Genomic DNA, 22,305 nt, shown 5'->3' on the forward strand with positions numbered 1-22,305 from the left:
AACAATCTTTGTTTCCAGGTCATTTCAGAGTTGTTTTGAGGCCCCCATGTTGCCACTCTTCAAAGGAGAGTCAAAGAGAACAACAACTTGCAATTGGTCATCTTAAATACCTTTTCTCATGATTGGGTACACTTGTCTATGAAGTTCAAGGCTTAATGAGCTCACCAGACCAAATGTGTGTTCCAATTAATCAGTGCTCAGTCGTTACAGGTATGCAAATCAACAGAATGACAAGAAGGGTGCCCACATTTTTGCATCGCCTATTTTTCACAGCTGATTCAATTTCATACAACTTAATATTGCTAAACTAAAAATCTTTGTCTGGACAATACCCCAGTACTCAGCTTTTATTAGAAAATGAATGGCATGCCACTGTGATCATTTTCTGTGACGACAGAGTAAATTATTATGCAGCCTCAGAGGGGTGCCCAAACTTTTTCATACGACTGTATGTGCTATTTTAATGGTTTGGATATCTTCACTATTATTCTACAATGTAAATAGTAAAAACCCTTGAATGAGTAGTTGTGTCCAAACCTCTGACTGGTACTGTATATATAATACATTGTTTGTGTGTGTGTGTGTGTGTGTGTGTGTGTGTGTGTGTGTGTGTGTGTGTGTGTGTGTGTGTGTGTGTGTGTGTGTGTGTGTGTGTGTGTGTGTGTGTGTGTGTGTGTGTGTGTGTGTGTGTGTGTGTGTGTGTGTGTGTGTGTGTGTGTGTGCGCGTGCGTGTGTGTACGTCTTTGCATGTATGTTTTGAGAACGTGAGGGAGCGAGTGGCCTATACCTAGGCAGCTGGTGCCGTTGATCTGTTGGTAGCCCTGGGGGCAGCTACAGTGGTAGGAGCCCATGTTGTTGACACACTGGCCCACACTGTCACAGGGCATGGTCAGCTCCTGGCACTCATCCACATCTGCAACCACAGGTACAGCTCTCAATGCAGGCAACACACACACACGCACACACTGTAAGTGTGAACACACACAAATATACATAAAGATGTACATAATGTGCACGCACACACACACGCACGCACGCACACACACACACACACACGCAGGCACACACACAGGCAGGCACGCACGCACACACACCCACACACACACGCAGACACGCACGCACACACGCACGCACACACACACACCCACACATACACACGCAGGCAGGCACGCACACACACACACACACACACGCACGCGCACACACATACATGGACCAAAACACAGACACTATGATTTATGGGCAGATAGATGACATGAGTGCGGAGGGTGAGTCCGTTTTAGGGTTTTAATTAAGGTAGATTCTATGAGGGGTTAGTGGGATTCATCAAACAGAAAATCAACTCCTGAACCATCAACAAACCTAAGCATCTGACAGCAACACAAGTTCAACAATCAAAAGGAAGAGAGTGTTATAAACAGATTGGTGGATTGATGCTGTACATTACATGATTCAAAATACATTCAACTAGATTAACAATGTACTTTAATATTGATACTGTATTTGCTGATGCTGAGTCCAAAAATGCAATCTTCAGAATCATTATCAGAACCGAGTGGTTTTAAGAACTTTTTTTCAGATCTATCTAAACACAGTTAACTGCAAAGTGTCCCAAAACATCCACTTCACAGTACGACATTGTACCGCATGTGACAGTGTGCAGTTCTGAACGTGAGGGTGTAATTGTATGAGTAAGTGTACAATGGTATGAGTCCGTGTATAACGGTGTAAGTCAGTGTGTAATGGTAAGAGTCAGAGGGTAGTAAGAGTCTTACCGTCACACTGGTCCCCCGCCGGGGAGGCCCTAAAGCCCGGCCCACAGTTACACAGGTAAGAACCCACAGTGTTCTGGCAGTGCCCCCTGGTACACACCTGCTCATCCTGGCACTCATCCACATCTGGGGCACAACACACAGCACTGTTAGGGCAAAACTAGCATACAAATCATCAAACAAAAGCAGTAAGGATTTTATATTTATTCAGGATCCGCATTAGCTGCTGCCAAGGCAGGGGTCCAAAAACATTAAGGCAGTTATATACAATAAAATAAATATATGACATGACATTTGGAAGGTTTAGATTAAAGGTCGACGGATTATGATTTTTCAACGCCGATACCGATACCAATTATTGGAGGACCAAAAAAAAGTTGATACCGATTAATCGGCCGATTTGTTTTTAGTTTTTTGTAATCATGACAATTACAACAATACTAAATGAACGCTTATTTGAACTTAATATAATACATCAATAAAATCTATTTAGCCTCAAATAAATACTGAAACATGTTCAATTTGGTTTAAATAATACAAAAACAAAGTGTTGGAGAAGAAAGTAAAAAGTACAATATGTGCCATGTAAGAAAGCTAATGTTTAAGTTCCTTGCTCAGAACATGAGAGCATATGAAAGCTGGTGGTTCCTTTTAACATGAGTCTTCAATATTCCCAGGTAAGAAGTTTTAGGTTGTAGTTATTATAGGAATTATAGGACATTTCTCTCTCTACCACTTGTATTTCATGTACCTTTGACTATTGGAAGTTCTTATAGGCACTTTAGTATTGCCAGTGTAACAGTATAGCTTCCGTCCTTCTCCTCACTCCTCCCTGGGCTCGAACCAGGAACACAACGACAACAGCCATCCTCAAAGCAGCGTTACCCATGCAGAGCAAGGGGAACAACGACTCCAAGTCTCAGAGCGAGTGACGTTTGAAACGCTATTAGCGCGCACCCCGCTAACTAGCTAGCCATTTTAAATCGGTTACTAATCTCGGGAGTTGATAGGCTTGAAGTCATAAACAGTGCAATGCTTGATGCACAATGAAGAGCTGCTGGCAAAACGCACGAAAGTGCTGTTTGAATGAATGCTTACGAGCCTGCTGCTGCCTACCACCACTCAGTCAGACTGCTCTATCAAAACAAGATGTTTACTCTTTCAGTGAAATGCGGAACCATTCCGTATTTCATCTGATGGGTGGCATCCATTAGTCTAAATATTCCTGTTACATTGCACAACCTTCAATGTTATGTCATAATTTCATAAAATTCTGGCAAATTAGGCGGCCCAAACTGTTGAATATACACTGACTCTGTGTGCAATGAACGCAAGAGAAGTGACACAATTTCACCTGGTTAATATTGCCTGCTAACCTGGATTTCTTTTAGCTAAATATGCAGGTTTAAAAATATATACTTCTGTGTATTGATTTTAAGAAAGGCATTGATGATCATGGTTAGGTACACATTGGATCAACGATACGCATTGTATCGATTATATGCAATGCAGGGCACGCTAGATAAACTAGTAATATCATCAACCATGTGTAGTTAACTAGTGATTATGATTGATTAATTGTTTTTTATAAGATAAGTTTAATGCTAGCTAGCAACTTACCTTGGCTTACTGCATTCGCGTAACAGGCAGTCTCCTCGTGGAGTGCAATGAGAGGCAGGTGGTTAGAGCGTTGAACTAGTTAACTGTAAGGTTGCAAGATTGAATCCCCCGAGCTGACAAGGTGAAAATCTGTCGTTCTGCCCCTGAACGAGGCAGTTAACCCACAGTTCCTAGGCCGCCATTGAAAATAAGAATGTGTTCTTAACTGACTTGCCTAGTTAAATAAATATTAAATAAAGGTGTAAAAACAAAAAAATGGCCAAATCGGTGTCCAAAAATACAGATTTCCGATTGTTATGAAAACTTGAAATCGGCCCTAACTAATCGGCCATTCCAATTAATCGGTCAACCTCTAGTTCAAAAACATTTTGAAAATCCTGATGAAAGTGGCAATTGTCCGCCCGTTTTAAACCTATACGTGTCTCTTCTAAGACCCTATGATCCATGAACCGTACATAATACAGACAACATATTGGTTTCATCATACTTCTTATGGTGTGCTCTCAAATAGGAAGTATTTTTCACATTCATTTATCAAAAATTAAACATATTGATAGGAATATCTCAAAGTACCCTTTTTGATTGTGCTAATTTGTATACATATTGTTTTAAACAATATACTCTACAAGCTAGTGGGCTCAGAATCTAGACATCCTCCATATTTGCACACTATAAGAGTATAATGACCAAGATGTTGTCTGTATCATGTAATGTTCACAGATCATAGTGTTTTACAGGAGGCATATCTAGGTCTAAAAAGGGCCGAAAATGGCCACTTTCCTCATGATTTTCAAAAAAATGGTTTGTGCTACAAATGTAAAAGCATGTATATAAAAACTTTCCTGAACATATATTCTATTTTCAAGTTTTCCTGGGGTTGAATCGCCTCACACTTTGATACACAGACTCCAAGAGCAAGGTAGCAGGGAAAAGATTATTCTCATTTCAGGTGCAAGAGGTGGGCCAGGTAAACAGCGAGAGATATTGATGCGGCGTATTGGGAGAAAGATGACGAGATATTGATATACCGCAACTCTTAAGGGTTTCATATACTTTCATTGCCCCAAACAGCCCAGGGTGATTACTGAAATTCCATCATTTATTTAGCAGGGCCCAATAGCTTCACTGTGGGCACAACGGTCCGCTGAAAAGGTCGAGCGCTGCCAGGCCAATTCTGAATGATTTATAAACCTGCACTACAAGGTCTCCATCTTAAGCAAGGCGCCTTGTGACTGGCATTAAAGACACTGTGGGAAAAGTTCGGGAAAAGTGCTTCGCTGTGCTAAACTGACTGTCTTAGACAGGCAGAGTCATTCATTATGTCACTATTCACACATTATGTCATTATGCCATATACAAACAGTGCCCGAACAAATAAGTGATTATGAGGTAATATGTGCTTACTTTTACGGCATTCGCTCTTTGCCGCTATTATGCTGTTTACATTTATGGGTTTTCTGGAAGATTCTAACCAGTGGCTAATTCAGTTTGGACAAAATGGTGATTCTCTCTAAACTATGATATCACCCAGTTATAATGGAATCCAGTCTTCTAGATCATTCAGGGACTTGGTAGAGCTAGTTTTGAGTTGTCACTTGAAAGTCCCATAAAACCATAAAGCACTAGAATTAGGGTGTTACCTTCACATGATTGTCCATCTAGGCTGAGTGTGAATCCATCGTTACACGAGCAGACAAAATATCCCTCAAAGTTGGAGCACTTCCCATTGGCACAAGTTGACTGGTGCAGGCATTCATCTACATCTGGGCAGAGTCAAGAAAACAGGAGGGAAAGAAATGTAGTCAAAGATTTTTACAATGTGTTTAATATCTCAAATGTCTAAACATGCTGCCATGTTGGATATGATATTAGAAAACCAAACTCTAGCACAATGTTATTTTTTCATGCTTCACAGTGTGTTTAATGGATCTCAAAACCATTGTTTGGGCCAACCTTCACTTGGCTTAAGGTAATGCACCTGGAACTGCATCATAATGTGTGTAAACAACCCTCATTGTCTTGGATAAGATACAACCACACGAAACAGACCCATTGAAAGTTGGCATGACGAAGCTAAGGACCTAAACCAGCACCACCACCTCAAGTGAGACTCTAGAGGTCTATCTATGTGTCACATGGCCTAATGATTTCCTGTGCCGACCTGCACCCTGCCTACCCACTGTGGCTTGGCTGGGTCAGGACACTGTGTGAATACTGCTCACAACCTCACAGACAACCATTCACCACATGCAACACGTACTCTCTGGAAGGGCTGAGTGATGCACCTATGGTTTCAACAGAAACCGGTCGACTGCCAGGAAAATGTGGGTCCATATGGTGGCTTTTTAATTGGTTGATTTGTGGGACTTAAACAGAAATACTACATTTGTTTCCTGAGGTGTTCTTTGTCCATTAAACAGAAACGGTTTAGGAATGAGATAAGATTATTCCTTGAAACTCATGGTTAAATAATACGGCTGTGGAATACTGTCTATAAAGTGTAGGAAATTCACTCATGGAATGTGTGCGTTGATTCTGCTGCAGGTCTCCCAGGCAGCTCACATGATGTCCTGGAGCTAGGATTAAAGCTGATGTGAGGCATCATGTACCTCACTGACAATACGGACTGTACCCAGCGACCTACTCTACATTCCACATCTAGCTAGTGCGTTTTAGAAGGTGGCTACAGCTAGGGCTGTGGCGGTCATGACATTTTGTCAGCCGGTGATTGTCAAGCAAATAACTGCCAGTCTCACAGTAATTGACTGTTAATTAACTTAAACACATTTAGCATCTCCTGTCTTCCAAGCATAGCCTACAAGCCACTGATGCAGACCTTTGGAACATCTACATTTTTTAAAAGTCTAATACATCCATGTAATATAGCCTACACCTTCACAATAAATCCATTATTTATCTTAGACAGGTCTAAAGAAGCATGATGTGAAGACCATGTAGTCTTATTTCAGAAGAACAGAATAACACACTGCGTTTGTCACGCCCTGGTCGAAATATATTATGTTTATTCTTCATTTATTCGGTCAGGCCAGGGTGTGACATGGGTTATTGTGGTGTGTTTTTGTCTTGGGGTTTTGTGGGATGTCTAGCGTTAGTCTATGGCTGCCTGAGGCGGTTCTCAATCAGAGTCAGGTGATTATCGTTGTCTCTGATTGGGAACCATATTTAGGCAGCCATATTCTTTGTGTGTTTCGTGGGTGATTGTCCTTAGTGTCCTTGTTCCTGTCTCTGTGTTAGTTTACACTAGTATAGGCTGTTTCGGTTTTCGTTACGTTCTTTTGTTTTTGTAGTATTTGTATTTGATTCGTGTTTACGTTTGTTCATTAAACATGGATTGCAATCTACACGCTGCATTTTGGTCCGACTCTCCTTCACCGCATGAAAACCGTTACAGCGTTGTCCTTGTGTTAGGCCCTGATCTGACTATGCCATATGGCTGTGGGCTACACTAGTTCATTTAGCATACAATATTTCTTAGAATTCCGTAGCATTGTTTTATAAAAAATATATTTTCTCCAAACGATTTGAGGGAGTGCGCACATGCACATGCGGTTATTCTGTGTTGAGCAGTTAACAGCGAAACAGTTACTATTATATGATTAATTTAGAGTTATTTATGTAACAAATGTAGAGCTATATGTTTTGATTTTTAATACATTCCAAGGCTGTATGATGCGACTCTAATGACAATTTGTTTTTTAAAGTTGTATGAAAGGTTTGAGCTCTGCTTAGTTTTTTTGCGCAAACTGTACACACTTCATCAGTCTCTCATTCACAATTTGACAAGCACTTGATAATGCCTTGAATTTCCCGACAGCATTCCCTTTGTGTGGCCATTAAGCCCCTAAAAAATCCATGCCCTTTGCACCAGTGGTGCTATGCCCTTGATCTGAATATGATAATTATAATTTCCTTCTCCAGGCGGGAATGGGGTAAATGATCCGGGTGAGTAATGTTCATGGCTAACGATCCGGCAGGGAATGGATGTCAGGTCAGAGCTTTTGAAGGGGAGAGGTGATGATCAGGACAGGTGTGCAGATTACTGATGGGATACAGGTGCGGGTGAACATCGATCTCCCAACAAGCTAATTCGCCCGGCAACCAGACAGGGTGCGTTCCAGGACACCGGAAACACACTCCAGGATAGAAACACAGGCAAACACAGACTCAGGAAGCGGGACAAAATGTTGATAAACTATGAGGCTATTTCATAACATTATAAGCGCAGCAATGCTTCTTGATTTAATAATGTCTTTACATACACTAAATAATATATGTGGGAAATAATGTTTTAATTTGGAATGGACCATTATCATGCACCTGTCTCGAAACGGGCAGCGGGGAAAAAATTAATTTAATCGATGCACTTTAATAGTGAATGAAGGATGCTTTCCCTGTGGTTCATTTATATATCAGCCAGGTAGGCTTTACTCCTGTTTTAAAAAGAAGCAACATGCTTAATATTCGGAAGGTTGAGAAATAAATATAGTAGGCCTAGCATATAGAAAGCTGATTGGATCCTCCTCTTTTTAATAGAGGCCATCACTCTGTTTTCTCACGCAATTGCATGGCCTATAGAAATATTGCACAACATGAGCTCATGGGCTGTCATGAAGTGTTTGATTAGATTTTCGATTACATTTGCATTGATGTCAGAGTGATTAGAGGGACAATAGAGTGCAGAGTACCAGGCAGTTAGTAAGTTTGGTAGGCTACTAATGACCATTGTTAGCATCAGAACTTGGAGATGTCTAATTACCGTAAACGGTGGAACATGGAATTTGACTGCCATCATGACTCGTGACAGCCGGTGTGGCAGTAATATGTCACCGTAACAGCCCTAGCTACAGCACTGTATTCTGTATAAGACCAACAGCAGGGTAAACACTTAGAACTGTCAGTGCAGGGTAGTATTACTATCTGCTAAATGACTTAAATGTAAATGTATTAGAAATTCTAAATAGTGATATCCTCTCGATATACACCCTGTTGGAAATACAGTCTGTGTCCCAATTCCCCTGCTTTCAGTCTGTGTGAGGGCTTTGAGAAGACAGAGAAGCAGTGAACCAGCACTGTGGCTCCGAGGTTCTGAGGAAACTCTTGGACTTCGTAGTAAAGGCAGAGTGTAAGAGAGATGGAGTGGGGGACGAGCCAATGCCCCAGGACAAAGCACACACCTAACAGCTTTGTCCCCCCCCCCCAGGCAGTATAGAATTTCAATTCAGAGCCAAGCCACTCCAGTAATTTGGATGCTCCTGATTATTTGTGTGAGAGAGAGAATGTCCAGTCACATACCGACACACTGTCCTCCCTGGCCCTGGAAGCCCTCTGGACACGAATCACACTCATAAGAGCCCAGCAAGTTGACGCACATGCCGGATGGACACACACCCATGTCCAGACACTCATCTATATCTGTTCGGGAGAGAGAGAGAGAGAGAGAGAGAGAGAGAGAGAGAGAGAGAGAGAGAGAGAGAGAGAGAGAGAGAGAGAAGAGAGAAGCGAGAGAGTGAGAGAAAGAGAGAGTAGAGGTGGGGGGAAAGAAAGGGAGAGGCAAGGAGAGAAGCAAGGAGAGAGGCAAGGAGAGAGGCAAGCACTGAATCAACACCACAAAAGGTCAAGGATTTAAGTGTGGGTGATGTGTAAGTCGGCAATATGCATATCATGTTGTTAAGAAACAACCATGGCATTGTCTTACCATGAACCCCCCTCTAATTCTCTTGCCCCTAAAGCTCTCCAAATAGAACCCAAATCGTTGAAGGGCGCTTCTTGTACCTTCACACTGGCCTGTTGGGCTCATCCTGAAGCCGCTGTCACAGTGCCGACAGATGTAGGAACCCACATTGTTGACGCAAAAGCCATCCTCAGGACAAGCGTGGGAGTTCAGACACTCGTTTAAATCTGAGCGAGGGATACAGAGAGGAAGAGGAGGGGAGAGAGAGGGATGGAGGGAGGGAAAGACGGGGGTGGGAGCGAGAAGGAGAGATTTGAGGATAGTAACTGGCTCCAACAAAGATACTCAGTCTTTCAAGAATAATCAACCCTTTCTTGGTACTCACCCAAACCCATTAAGAACATAAGCATAATCCCCAAAACCCTGGAGAAATGTGATGGGGTACACATCATTTTAGTGCTGTGTCACTTCTGTTTTACAAACATGTCAGACATTACTCTGTGCAATATCAACAAGGGCAGCGGAAGTTCAGGCTGAAGTGATGGAATCTCCTGGTCCGTCCGTAGATCTGTGCCAGATCTCTATGTAACCCAGTCTGAATGTGATATCCATCGATCTAAACGATTTGGACAGTCTGGCATTACAGAGAGCTAGAAGAGTGACTCATGACGCTCTTTCCTTGACTTTAACTGAATATCATGGACATTGCTGATTCATGCCAGGACTGTCTCTGCTTCATGCCCTCCCAGCCCCTAAAATGGACCAAAGCCAGCTTAAGGTGACATAAACTTCCTCTGAGGGCCCTGGGCGGGACTTCCTGTGGGACATTACAAAAGACAGAACCAACAAGGAAGGAAACAGGGACTCTAATTGGTGGGGAGTGGTATCCTTAGTAACCAAACATCCCCCCCCCACCTTGAAGTAGAGAGTGTAAATGCATGACGACAGGCAAGAAACAGACTGGAGTGGAAAACTTTATTTCGGTTTTAACTCGTCATGTAGTGTTGCCTCTGGTTAAGTAAGTGTTTTCAAAGTATTTTTAAACTGAACAAAAATATAAACGCAACATGCAACAATTTCAAAGATGTTACAGTTCATATAAGGAAACCAGTCAATTGAAATACATATTCATTAGGCCCTAATCTATGGATTTCACATGACTGGGCAGGAGTGCAACATGGTGGGTGGTGGGTGGACTCCCACCACCCACTTGGCAGCCAGGCCCACCCACTGGGGAGCCAGGCCCAGCCAATCAGAATTAGTTTTTCCCACAAAAGGGCTTTATTACAGACAGAAATATGCTGTTTAATCAACTTCTTGATATGCCACACCTGTCAGGTGGATAGATTATATTGGCAAAGGAGAAATGCTCACTAACAGGGATATAAACCAATTTGAACACAACATTTTAGAGAAATAAGCTATTTGTGTATGAAAAATTTCAGGGATTTTTTATTTCAACTCATGGAACATGGGACCAACACACTGCATGTTGTGTTTATATTTTTCTCCAGTATAGTTTCGTTTTCATCATTGGATTCAAGCATAACTAGCCACTCAATTCACTCAGTTCCATCTGTCTTATTGAAGATTTAGGGCTGTTGTCCTCCAAGTTGCCTGTTTTTGCACTCTCCTTAATATTAATAATAGATCAAGTACTCATATCCACATAGAAATCCCTGGCAAATGGTGATAAATTATATCCTCATATTTCCTTTTCAGATGTTTGACTGTTACAGTACAGTACAGTTACGGGGAAATAATCATTGGCTTTATGCCTCCGCAAACCTAATTTTGCATCATTTTGTGGAAGAGAAAATCTGTGTAGAAACACCAGAAACCACCTAATGACAGTGTTCACAGTATTTATATCCCGGGATGGGGAGGACGTCGCTAATGGGCCACACTGTGGTCATCTCCTAAAATGCAGCCCCTATCTCCAGGGATGGGGGACAATGCCAATGTGGAACTATACTGGAGACAACTGGGGAAATAACTAGGGGTTTCAAACAAAAATGAAAACACCCAAACGGCTATCCAAATGTGTGCTGCTGCGGTGCACAACATGTACTGAATCTCAGGGAGTGTGGTGGTATGTGTGTGAAATGACTTTACCAATGCAACTGGTTCCCTCTTCATCTGTCATGAAGCCTGGTTGGCACACACACAGGAAGCTGCCAGGAGTGTTCCTGCAGCGGCCGTTGGAGCACAGTGATGCAGACTCCAGGCATTCATCAACATCTGTCCACCGACGTAGCAAGGCAGGAGTCATGGGATGGAACATGGGTCAACTTGCTTAGAGACATACTGACATGCGAATGTAAGTGGATTAAAGTATGATGAGTATAGATAGTGTTTGTTTCAAACCACCACCGCACCAAAGCGGTAACTAAATTATTATTCTACAGTATCTACAACATTCACACATAACTCCAAAATGCTGAAAGGCTAGTTAAATCATTATATATCACAAGTATATTCAGAAACGGCCGTCATTGTAGGCTGTCATTGTAAATAAGAATTTGTTCTTAACTGACTTGCCTAGTTAGATAAAGGTTAAATAAAATAACGAAATATTGCCATTTACTGATGTAATTCAATTAATATATGTTCTGGGGAAAATGTGAAAGTGAAAACCTAATCCAATCAGACCAAATGACAAAAAGACTCTGTTCCCATTGGTCTGATAAATGGATGTGACCTTTGACGTCTTGTTTCTTACCGACACAGGTGGTGTGTGTCTCATCCATCTGGTAGCCCTCTCTACAGATGCAGGTATAACCCTCCACAGTGTTGTAGCAGATCCCCTGGCCACAGATGTGAGGGTTGACCTGGCACTCATCCACCTCTGGCCGAGAGCGAGAGACAGAGAGAGAGAGAGAAATGGAGAGACAGAGAGAAAGAGACAGAAAGAGAGAGAGAAAGAGACCCAAATAGCAGGATTTTGAGTATGCATGCTGAACACAATCATGGAGGAAACCTCATGCTACTCTTCAAATACTAAATATATAAATACTGTATCTATATGCACAGCATAAACAAATCTATTTCAATCCTGCAAATGGCCTTTCCTCTCCCTAGCCAATCTTCTCATCAACTTCCTATTCATGGCTGCAAATGTGTTTCTGTATGACAAATATTGGCAAGGATTCAGGACGCCCGAGCAACAACTGCTGATAAGCCAATGCTTATTAGCTTGGAAACCCGCTCTGACTTTAAATCTCATAAGGTTCTTGAGCTGGCGAACTTAAAGATATGCTCCGGAACTTTGCATTTTTTAAACCTCACGCTTTGGGCTGGATGTGTCAATGTTTAGTTCATGTCAATGTTTAGTTCATACATGTATAATCTCTGAGCAGAATTACTGTCTTACCTCAATTAGCCGCAAAATTCCTAGTTTGATAGCAACTGTTCCCAGTTGTGTGGCGCCATTTCCCCTACATTTTCCCCCACGTGGGCCAGCTCCCTAGCAATTTGAGTTCCAGCCAATGAGCTTCAGCCCCTCCCCATTTGAGTGACAGCTAGCAAGATGCACACACATCAGAGCGAGAGAGCGCAGTGATGTGGTGCACATATCTGCACGTGACATAATATGCAATTTGTGTGGACCACTTTTGGCTCGTGAGCACTACTTTCAGAACTACTAGCTAAAAAGTATAGAAAAGTACCAGAGATTTTTTTTTAAATGTGCAGAGTATTCACTCAAAAATGTATATGTTAGGCATTTTGGTCCAAGATACTAACCCTGACATTATTGTACTCTCTTAAACTTGGTTAAAACAATGTATAGCTGAACACCGCAGCTCACTCAGGTGTAAGAATACCGACTGCACAGTAGAAGCTCACTTTGTTGAAGCTAAACATCCTATCTACTCCCTCAAATACACAGGTATCGGGCCTGTTACTCTCTCAAGGAGAGGTAACATTGAGACCAGTTGCAGGCTACTCAGAGGAGGAAAGGGAGTACCATCCTCCTCAGTTATTTTCATAAAAATAAAAATAGTAAAACATTGTAAAAATATATCCTTTTTAGATGAAACTATACTAAATATAATTACGTCACCAAATAATTGATTAAAACACACTATTTTGCAAATAAGGTCTACAGTAGCAGCAACAGCACTCTGTAGGGTAGCACCATGGTGTAGCCGGAGGACAGCTAGCTTCCGTTCGCCTCTGGGTACAATGACTTCAATACAAAGCCTCAGAGGCTCTTGGTTCTCTTCCATAGACTGACTTACACAGTAATTATGACAACTCCCAGAGGACATCCTCCAACGTATCAGAGCTCTTGCAGCATTAACTGACATGTTGTCCACCCAATCAAAGGATCAGAGAATGAATCTGGTACTGAAAGCATAAGCTACAGCTAGCTAGCACTGCAGTGCATAAAATGTGATGAGTAGTTGACTCAAAGAGAGAGAAAGACAGTAGTTCAACAGTTTAAAAAAAAATAATTTCTTCCAAAATGAAGGAGAAGCAAGAGAGAAAAAAGGAAGAGAGAGGGAGAGATGTAAATGTGGCCCTCTAGTCTAGCCTACTGAAACACACTGCTGAAACAGAGGGATTTTATGTTAGCTAGCTGGCTATGACTTTCCAACACAACACTGGAACTCTTCCAAGTCGAGGTAAGCTTTTGGTTTTACTCATTTATTGCCACCGGGGCCCGCTGGTATAACTGCTTACTGACTACACTGTAACGGTTTACTAACGCGTTAGGTCTACTGGCTATGCTGACTGTGACGTTACTTTAGCTAATATGGTGACAATAATGTAGGCTGTGTGTAGCGGTTTGGCTTGGAAAGTTTTTTTTGCTTGGTCACATACAGCTGATGGGTTGTGCATTGAAGTCCACACGCGAAGGGAAGAGGTGAAAGGAGGAGAGCTCATAGATGCGAGAAATAATACAACGTGGCTGCTATGAAAGTGAACCGTGTCTACGCGTGATCAGGGGTGTATTTATTCCCCCGAAAAATGTTTCGCAAACATGACAAAACGGGGATAAACATACCTGAATTTGTCCAACAGAAACTCTTGTTTGCAACTGTTGGACTAATGATTACACTCTATATCAGCTAGATGCAGGCAATAATGTGCAAGGCAGTATTGAATATCACTGTCTGTCACCTCAAATTTCTCTTTCGACGCACCTACATTGTAAACTGTCATTCATAGGCGAGGTTGTAGCAATCTCATGATGGGTGTAGGGAAAATTTGAGTATCATGTAGTTGCCTAAACCTGTCACTGTTACATTGGACTGGGTGAATAGAATATGAATGACAGTCATCCAATATGCTGTAATAGAAATAATGCCATGCACATTAAAAAAATATTCGTACTCCCTCCTCTTAAATGGCACAGACCGCCACTGATCGGGATCCTACTACTACAGAGGGAGGCCTAATGGATCTCCTATCTAAAAACACTGGCTCCTAGTGGTCTGATTATTGAATTTGACCTCAGGCCATTTCAACCCAATAATTTTTTTTGACCAGCTAATACTGCATGTCATGTTTCCCATGGTGATGATGCACATTATGCATTACGTTTGAACCACAACAAGATATGAAATTAACCAATGAAACAAAGATGAAAGTAAATGAAATGTAAGAATAATGATTGTTGATATTAGCATAATGTATTCCATTATATCTAATCATGTTGACATGAGATGATGTAAATAATTGTCTGCATGTATTGACATGCTCTAAAACATTTATTTCACTGGTTTTCATCCCTCATTACCTTAATTACTATGACACAGCCCTCACTGTGTTCATTGGCTCCACTAATTGCACTGCTTGTCGACATAACTGTATCAAGCAGTTACAATGTAACCCTGAAGACAGCACTGCGTTCCAAAATGTTGGTTACTATACCCATTAAATGTTTGGGCGTGTGCGACCTTCTTTCTTTTTTATAGCCTTATCCATATAGGCCAATTTCTCCAAGTGTAAAGGGTTAAAGCCATTAGATGTAGTTCACCACAGTGCACTTCGTTTTATAACGGGTGATAGAGCAAGTAGTGACGAGTGCAGAACCTATCAGAAGTTAGGATGGCCCTCTTTGACCTCATGTAGGTCGAAACACTGCATGTTGTAAAAACTCCCTCATTACCTAACATCTTTACTTACCCATAGAAGTACGAGTTACCATACCAGATCACAGGGATGGATATCTATGGAAATTCTGTCTGTTGCTACAGACTTTTAGCTTTAAGTTTCTTTGCACCCCAAGTATGGAACAATCTTCAGAGTTCCCTACAAATGGATGTATTGGTGCCTTTCAGACTATTTGCATTTACTGTTATTTTATTGTTGCTCTTTAATTATTTGTTACTTTTCAATGTTCTTATTTTTCAATTTTATTTATGTATTAATAAATTCAGTTTATTTAGTAAATACATTGCTCTTAAGGATCGGCCCCTTTCCCCCCCAAAATTTTCGCCTAAAACAACATACCCAAATCTAACTGCCTGTAGCTCAGGACCTGAAGCAAGGACATGCATATTCTTGATACCATTTGAAAGGAAACACTTTGAAGTTTGTGGAAATGTGAAATTAATGTAGGAGAATATAACATATTAGATCTGGGATCATCTTTGAAATGCAAAAGAAAGGCCACAATGTATTATCCTCTTGAAACTCTGGGGGCGCTATTTCATTTTTGGATGAAAAACGTTCCCGTTTTAAACAAGATATTTTGTCACAAAAAGATGCTCGACTATGCATATAATTGATAAGAGACCACCATAAGAGACCACATTTACCAGGTGGCAAACCTCAGCTGCTGGTATTTTTCCATGGGATTCTGAGACGAAAGCAGGCTTCCACGAATGGCATATCAATGAAGAGATATGTGAAAAACACCTTGAGGATTGATTCTAAACAACGTTTGCCATGTTTCGGTCGATATTATAGAGTTAATTTGGAAAAAGTTTGACGTTTTGGTGACTGACTTTTCGGTTCGTTTCGGTAGCCAAATGTGATGTACAAAACGGAGCGATTTCTCCTACACAAAGATTCTTTCAGGAAAAACTGAACATTTGCTATGTAACTGAGAGTCTCCTCATTGAAAACATCCAAAGTTCTTCAAAGGTAAATGATTTTATTTATTTGGTTATCTGGTTTTTGTGAAAATGTTGCGTGCTAAATGCTACGCAAAATGCTAAGCTAGCTTGCAATACTCTTACACAAATGCTTGATTTGCTATGGTTCAAAAGCATATTTTGAAAATCTGAGATGACAGTGTTGTTAAGAAAAGGCTAAGCTTGAGAGCAGGCATATTATTTTCATTTAATTTGCGATTTTCAGAAATCGTTAACGTTGCGTTATGCTAATGAGCCTGAGGCTGTATTCACGATCCCGGATACGGGATGGGTAGTATCAAGAGGTTATTCCACTTTAGGCTCTATTTGGATTTTGACCACTAGTTGGCAGCATTGCATGTGCAAAGTTTTAGACTGATCCAATGAACCATTGTATTTCTGTTCAAAATGTTGTATCAAGTCTGCCCAAATGTGCCTAATTTGTTTATTAATACTTTTTCAAGTTCATAACTGTACACTCTCCTCAAACAATAGCATAGTATTATTTCACTGTAACAGCTACAGTAAATTGGACAGTGCAGTTAGATTAACAGGAATTTAAGCTTTCTTCCCATATCAGATATGTCTATGTCCTGGGAAATGTTCTTGTTACTTATATGCTAATCATATTAGCGCAAGTTAGCTCAACCGTCCCGTGGGGGGGCACCGATCTCGCAGTTAACACTTCTTAAGAAAGGCATTGTCGGTTGTAGGCTTGTAAGTAAGCATTTCACTGTAACGTCTACACCTATTGTATTCGGCGCATGTGACAAATACAATTTGATTTGATTTGATTTCAAAGTGTTGATTGGGGACCTCTTTGCTGTGGAATGTGATTGTTTTTCACACGTGTGCTTTATTGAATTTTTTGTATTCTCTTTGCATTTTTGCATTTTCTGGTGTATTTCCTATGTGCAATTTGTAATTGTAAGATGCAAAACAGATCTTGGTCTCAATGGGACTACCTGTTAAAATAATCTGCAAAATCCCAAAACCTACTCACTGGGTGCATCAATCAGTCTACTCATGTCTCGACATGGGGTCAGCTGTGGGACATAACACAGTGGGAAAGTATGGAATGAAGTAAATCATAGTGTCTAATGCCCATCAAAAGGCACCAATATGCAGACATATTACAGAAGTGGGCCACTGGACCTATAGTTCCAGAGACTTAAGGACTCCGTCATATAAGCCGAAACTGCACAACTGTCCAATCACAGTGACGGAGCGGTTTGCCATTTCAGGACTTGATGAGAAGAGAAAATGAAAGGGGAATTAAATTAGTGGTGATAGATGATGAATATAGTATTTAAGAATTACAGTGTTGTTGAGGAAATGGTCGTCAAAATGTCAGCAAGCTTCGAGATCACATTAACAATACATTACGCATCCCTGATGTATGCGATTATTAATGGCTGGGCTTCTTCAAAGCTCAGCAGGCCAGTATGGTGGAATTACAAAGAATTGAAGTATTACCGTACAAATTTCAATAGGCGAGGTATTATTGCTCAAATATGCCACAGCGGCATCTCCTCAGAAATATAGTTACATTCAATTACTGCTGTGTTTTATATAGGATTTAGGGAAGACATCAGCCAACCAGAGGAGGATGGGCTCCTGCTCTAGACTCTGCTTCCTGTCAAGGTTTCTTCCCGCCTAAGGAGATTTCCCTCATCCGTTCGGTCAAGCGTTATATTTTAGCACTTTGTTACAAATGTATTTGTAAAATGCACAATCATTTGATTGACTGACTGACTGATTGGTTGATTGAGCCACAGAATGATTAGCGAGTGTAGTTGCTTTACACCTTAAAGAGCATCTCCGCCATGTTACAATCAAACGATTGTTGTGTTTTGTAGGGGATGTACTTTAGAAAGAATCGTCAAGTTGAGAATGATTAGCAAGCGTTGAGGCACAGAGGCCAGAGTCTAATCACAGTAAGGATGACAGGATGATTTTTTTTTAAAGAGAGAGACGCAATTATGTATCACAGTTTACCGAGTATCTGTCATCAGGTGGCTTAATTGTATTGGCTTCTTAATATGGTATCTCCTTTCCGGGACAACGGGACATAAAACGCTGAGATGAGAGCGGTCTGGGTGCTTGGATGTCTGCCTAGCAAATATAACCCCAAATACCCCAGCGGTCCCCTGATTGGTCCAGGTGCTTTTTGTGGGCCTGGAACCAGATAGTCCCACTCCCTTCCCTCTACACTTGTCTCCGTGCCGACACTAATCTCTATTCTACTGCTCTGTGAAGTCCCCCCTCTTCCTCGCCCTGGGTATCAAAACAGGTGCGTTTCACACAAGTGGTTGCCTAGCGATGGCACAAATCTCTGGCCTCACTGGCCTTTCCCTTCCGATTCAAATAACCACAGCAACAACATCTAAAATGGGAGTCTCTCAAATACAACAATACAGGACCCAAATACATTTCTCTAAGGGTCAGGAGAGAGAGAAAAAGTTGCTCTGCATTTTCATTGGAGTGATTTGAAGCCTTTATGAGGATGTTGTTAGACTATTGTTAAACTATTCCAATCTAGAAAGTGGAGAGAGAGACTTCATGTTGCCACGGTCCCTCAACAGCAACACAGGATTCCTAAATATAGAAGAAGCCCGAAATACAACGGGGTAGAACCCCAAGGACAAAGAAAGGAGGTCAGGAAGAGTCAGAAAGTGCCATGTTCTCAGTCTGCGGACCTCTATTCATTCATGCTTTTTACACGATCAGCTTGGGATAGCTTAGATAGAGTTTGTAGCAGGGATAGTAGTTACTAACCGGTCAGCAGCACATTGACCAGTCGACTAAACTGTGTCCAGATGTCACCGGGTTACTGCGTGTCACTGTATGTCACTGTGGGCTCTTACCTGCTGACTGAGTCGGGGCGATGTCCTGGCCAGCGTTGGAGGGGAGGATCAGGGCTGGAGCAGGGGGGGACGTTTTCTCCACAACCTCTGCGAGACCAGGACAGATAGAGCCAGGGGAGAGAACAGCGCAGTCAGACTTTCCGTGGTCTTTAAAATGAGTGTTTCAATGTTGAGTTGTTGTCATGAAACTGTAACACGGAGCGCTGCAGAAATCAACAATCCCAGCGGACAGAGATAAATCACTCTTCCCCGTCACGTGCTGAGCTGACAGTTGTTAAAAGATTTTTCCAGCTTGGATACATATTGAACCCTTTTTACAACAATTGAAACCTTGCATTTCAATTAAGATAATCCTATACTAGAGCCTGGAGAACACCCATCACAAATGGCAGGTGCTCTTTCCACTATGACGATTAGACCTGTCACAAGGGAAAGAACATAATATATTTTTCAAACCAACCCATTTTCATTTCTGTTCTTTCAGGTCAAATTGACCAAAACAACATAAATCATAATGAAATAACTTCCACACTTTGCCCTGTGAGGGTGGGCACCAGCCCAGTGAGACTGAAATAGCAGCAGAGAGAGTAGAGGGGAAGGGAATGGATGAGACACCTGGGTAGGCCGGCTCCATCCTCATGGTAGAGACACCGGGAGAGAGCTGTGGCTGGCCAGCCTCGACCTCAACTACTGGCCTACTACTAGTAGCCTCCAGAATAACCAGCTCCTTGAAGGACAAAACACAAGACAAACACAATATGGACCTCGGGGTCAGTGGGCTGATCCGTATAGACATGTGTGAGGTTTCGGTGAGCAAGCGCCGCTCATGCACCACTGTCATGCGTGAGCTTGTCATATAGGCCGCTCGGCAGTAAACTAATTACAAATCAGCTTGCATGGCAGCTGAAGGAAGGAAAGTGCTTGAAAGGATTGTAAGAGCAAGATTTCGGATAGTAAGAGCAACATTTGTTGTCATTGAGTGGACAGGGACTATAGAATGCCCAAGTCAGTTGTGTGGACTCCAACTTGACTTCAGCTTTGTAGACATTTGGAGTTTCTCAGAGTGTACTGCGCAACAGTGTTCACTTACTCCACCCTTGTCAAAGTGCTTTTAAAGAGTTTCAAGCAGCTGAGTCTACTTTACCGCTGAAAGAACCAAGACCAGATCATGTAAAAGAGAGCTTCTATATTTAATTCAAAAAGTCATAATACAATACTAAATCCATTACAGAAAGGTTTCAGGACTGTTCAGTATTTGAGGCTCTAAGGCTGCACTTAAACATGCAACCCGATTCTGATCAGTTGCTCAATTATTGGCAAAAGAGCTGATCTGATTGGTCAACTGACCAATTTGTGGAAAAAGATCAGAATTGGGCTGCCTGAGTAAACGCAGCCTGACAGTATGAGGCTGGACAAAAGCGCAAAGAGCAAAGTCTTGCCAGCTGTGAACGGCATTGACATAGACGTTCCACTGTGAATGCTTTAAGTGCGCTTAGGCTGAAAGCATGGAGCATTGATTGGCTCAAAGTCATGCAGTGGTGATGCTGACTTCATGCAGAGGTGATGCTGCAGGCTGCTTCTGCAGGTCGCTGCCATAGAGGCTGAAAGATGAATACTTTTTGTTGCATGCAAGAAAGCTTATTTCTGTTCCGTTGTTTTTTTGCAGAAGAAACCCAACCTACCTGCTCAGGTGCTTCTGTGGCAACTGGCCATGAAGACAAAATAAAAACAACACAAAGAAAGAATGAGTTCAAAAAAAGAGTGGGACCGTTTGAAAGCACAAGGCTGGATATACCTGCCCTTGACTACCAAGGTTTGTCAGAGGCAAGTACATCATCTATTTGTATTTTTAGGACAACATTCACATTATAGTTCCCCATTAAATATAGTCAGGCTTTTGAATACATCAATTAACCCGGCTGGAGCCAGAGAGGATTAATGATTTGCAATCCATAAGACGGTCACCTTCACAGGTACTTTTAGCTGTTCATGACCGCATCAACATGTGATATTTTTCATGGCCACGTACAAATGTTAATCAGTAACAAGGATGTTCCACTAACACCTTATTTTAAACACTGGCCAAATGCCATGTCATAACTCAACCCTCTTACATTTTTACGGAGGTCATAAAGACCAACGGTATTGTTACGAATGACGCATAACATTAGGCGTAAAATAAATTCCCTCCGCCAGGGTTCATAGCCCCTTGTGGCATGCAAACACTAATCAACACAGGTTTGGGAAGTGACTTTCTCCTCTTATTGTTTGTCTGAGTCTGTCCTCTGCATTGGATCCTCTGTGCTCAAGAGAAGTTTAGCTGTAGTTTGCATAAGTCTGTGCACTCTACCGCTGGCCAAGTTTCTCTTTCCCTCACCGGCCGCCAAGCACGTCCTGAACAATAAAAGAGAGGAACTCCATCTCTCCTCTCAGAATCCAGCGGTTTGAGTGGTGAGGGCAAGCCAAAGCATGTGAATCCTCATCATCGTATCTAGGGTGGAACTGCATTGGTGTCTGGGTGAGCAATGTTTTTAAAGACCCCCACACACTCACGCATACAAGTCGGTTCTGTCTTTTGTTTCACTTATGTGCTGCCTTTTGTCGAAGGGTGGATTACGAAAAAAAGTGCACTGCCACTGAAGGTACACGATATTCCACATACCAAAACAGGACAGCATCGTGAAAAGACAAAAGCATGGCCCCAGGGCCCATGTGTTACAGTCTATGATGCCAAATTCCACAGAGCACTCCACTTGAATTCTAAAAGACCAAGCAACTCCCATCTATGAGTCACACTGAGGCCCAGCTCATCCCAATGTTCTGTCTCTGTCTTTCTGGAGTACATTAGTAAAGATGGCTGCTCTTCTACTGGTGCTTGCTGTGTGATGTTGACTCAGCTGGTACAGAGGGAACTGTGTGATGTTGACTCACCTGGTATAGAGGGAATTGTGTGATGTTGACTCTCTTGGTATAGAGGGAATTGTGTGATGTTGACTCTCTTGGTTTAGAGGGAATTGTGTGATGTTGACTCTCTTGGTATAGAGGGAATTGTGTGATGTTGACTCTCTTGGTATAGAGGGAATTGTGTGATGTTGACTCCCCTGGTATAAAGGGAATTGTGTGATGTTGACTCATCTGGTATAGAGGGAATTGTGTGATGTTGACTCATCTGGTATAGAGGGAATTGTGTGATGTTGACTCATCTGGTATAGAGGGAATTGTGTGATGTTGACTCTCTTGGTATAGAGGGAATTGTGTGATGTTGA

General features: G+C 41.9%; 1 protein-coding gene across 5 annotated transcripts in view; it reads right to left on the reverse strand.

Annotated features, from left to right (window-relative positions):
• Positions 1-22,305, reverse strand: part of LOC135512355 (latent-transforming growth factor beta-binding protein 1-like) — a 129,560-nt gene that overhangs the window by 22,706 nt on the left and 84,549 nt on the right. For 3 of the 5 annotated variants that reach the window (XM_064934308.1, XM_064934309.1, XM_064934306.1), the window contains 10 exons: positions 20,722-20,744; positions 19,655-19,766; positions 19,040-19,126; positions 11,807-11,932; positions 11,200-11,325; positions 9,186-9,311; positions 8,706-8,825; positions 5,033-5,155; positions 1,776-1,898; positions 788-913 (listed from right to left, as the gene is read on the reverse strand). In XM_064934308.1, coding sequence (XP_064790380.1) covers positions 788-913; positions 1,776-1,898; positions 5,033-5,155; positions 8,706-8,825; positions 9,186-9,311; positions 11,200-11,325; positions 11,807-11,932; positions 19,040-19,126; positions 19,655-19,766; positions 20,722-20,744 — 1,092 coding nt within the window. The remainder of the gene's footprint in view (positions 1-787; positions 914-1,775; positions 1,899-5,032; positions 5,156-8,705; positions 8,826-9,185; positions 9,312-11,199; positions 11,326-11,806; positions 11,933-19,039; positions 19,127-19,654; positions 19,767-20,721; positions 20,745-22,305) is intronic. The other 2 variants (XM_064934307.1, XM_064934310.1) reach the window with 1 other exon arrangement.

Source organism: Oncorhynchus masou, chromosome 24 (genome assembly GCF_036934945.1).
Source record: "Oncorhynchus masou masou isolate Uvic2021 chromosome 24, UVic_Omas_1.1, whole genome shotgun sequence".
NCBI lineage: Eukaryota > Metazoa > Chordata > Actinopteri > Salmoniformes > Salmonidae > Oncorhynchus > Oncorhynchus masou.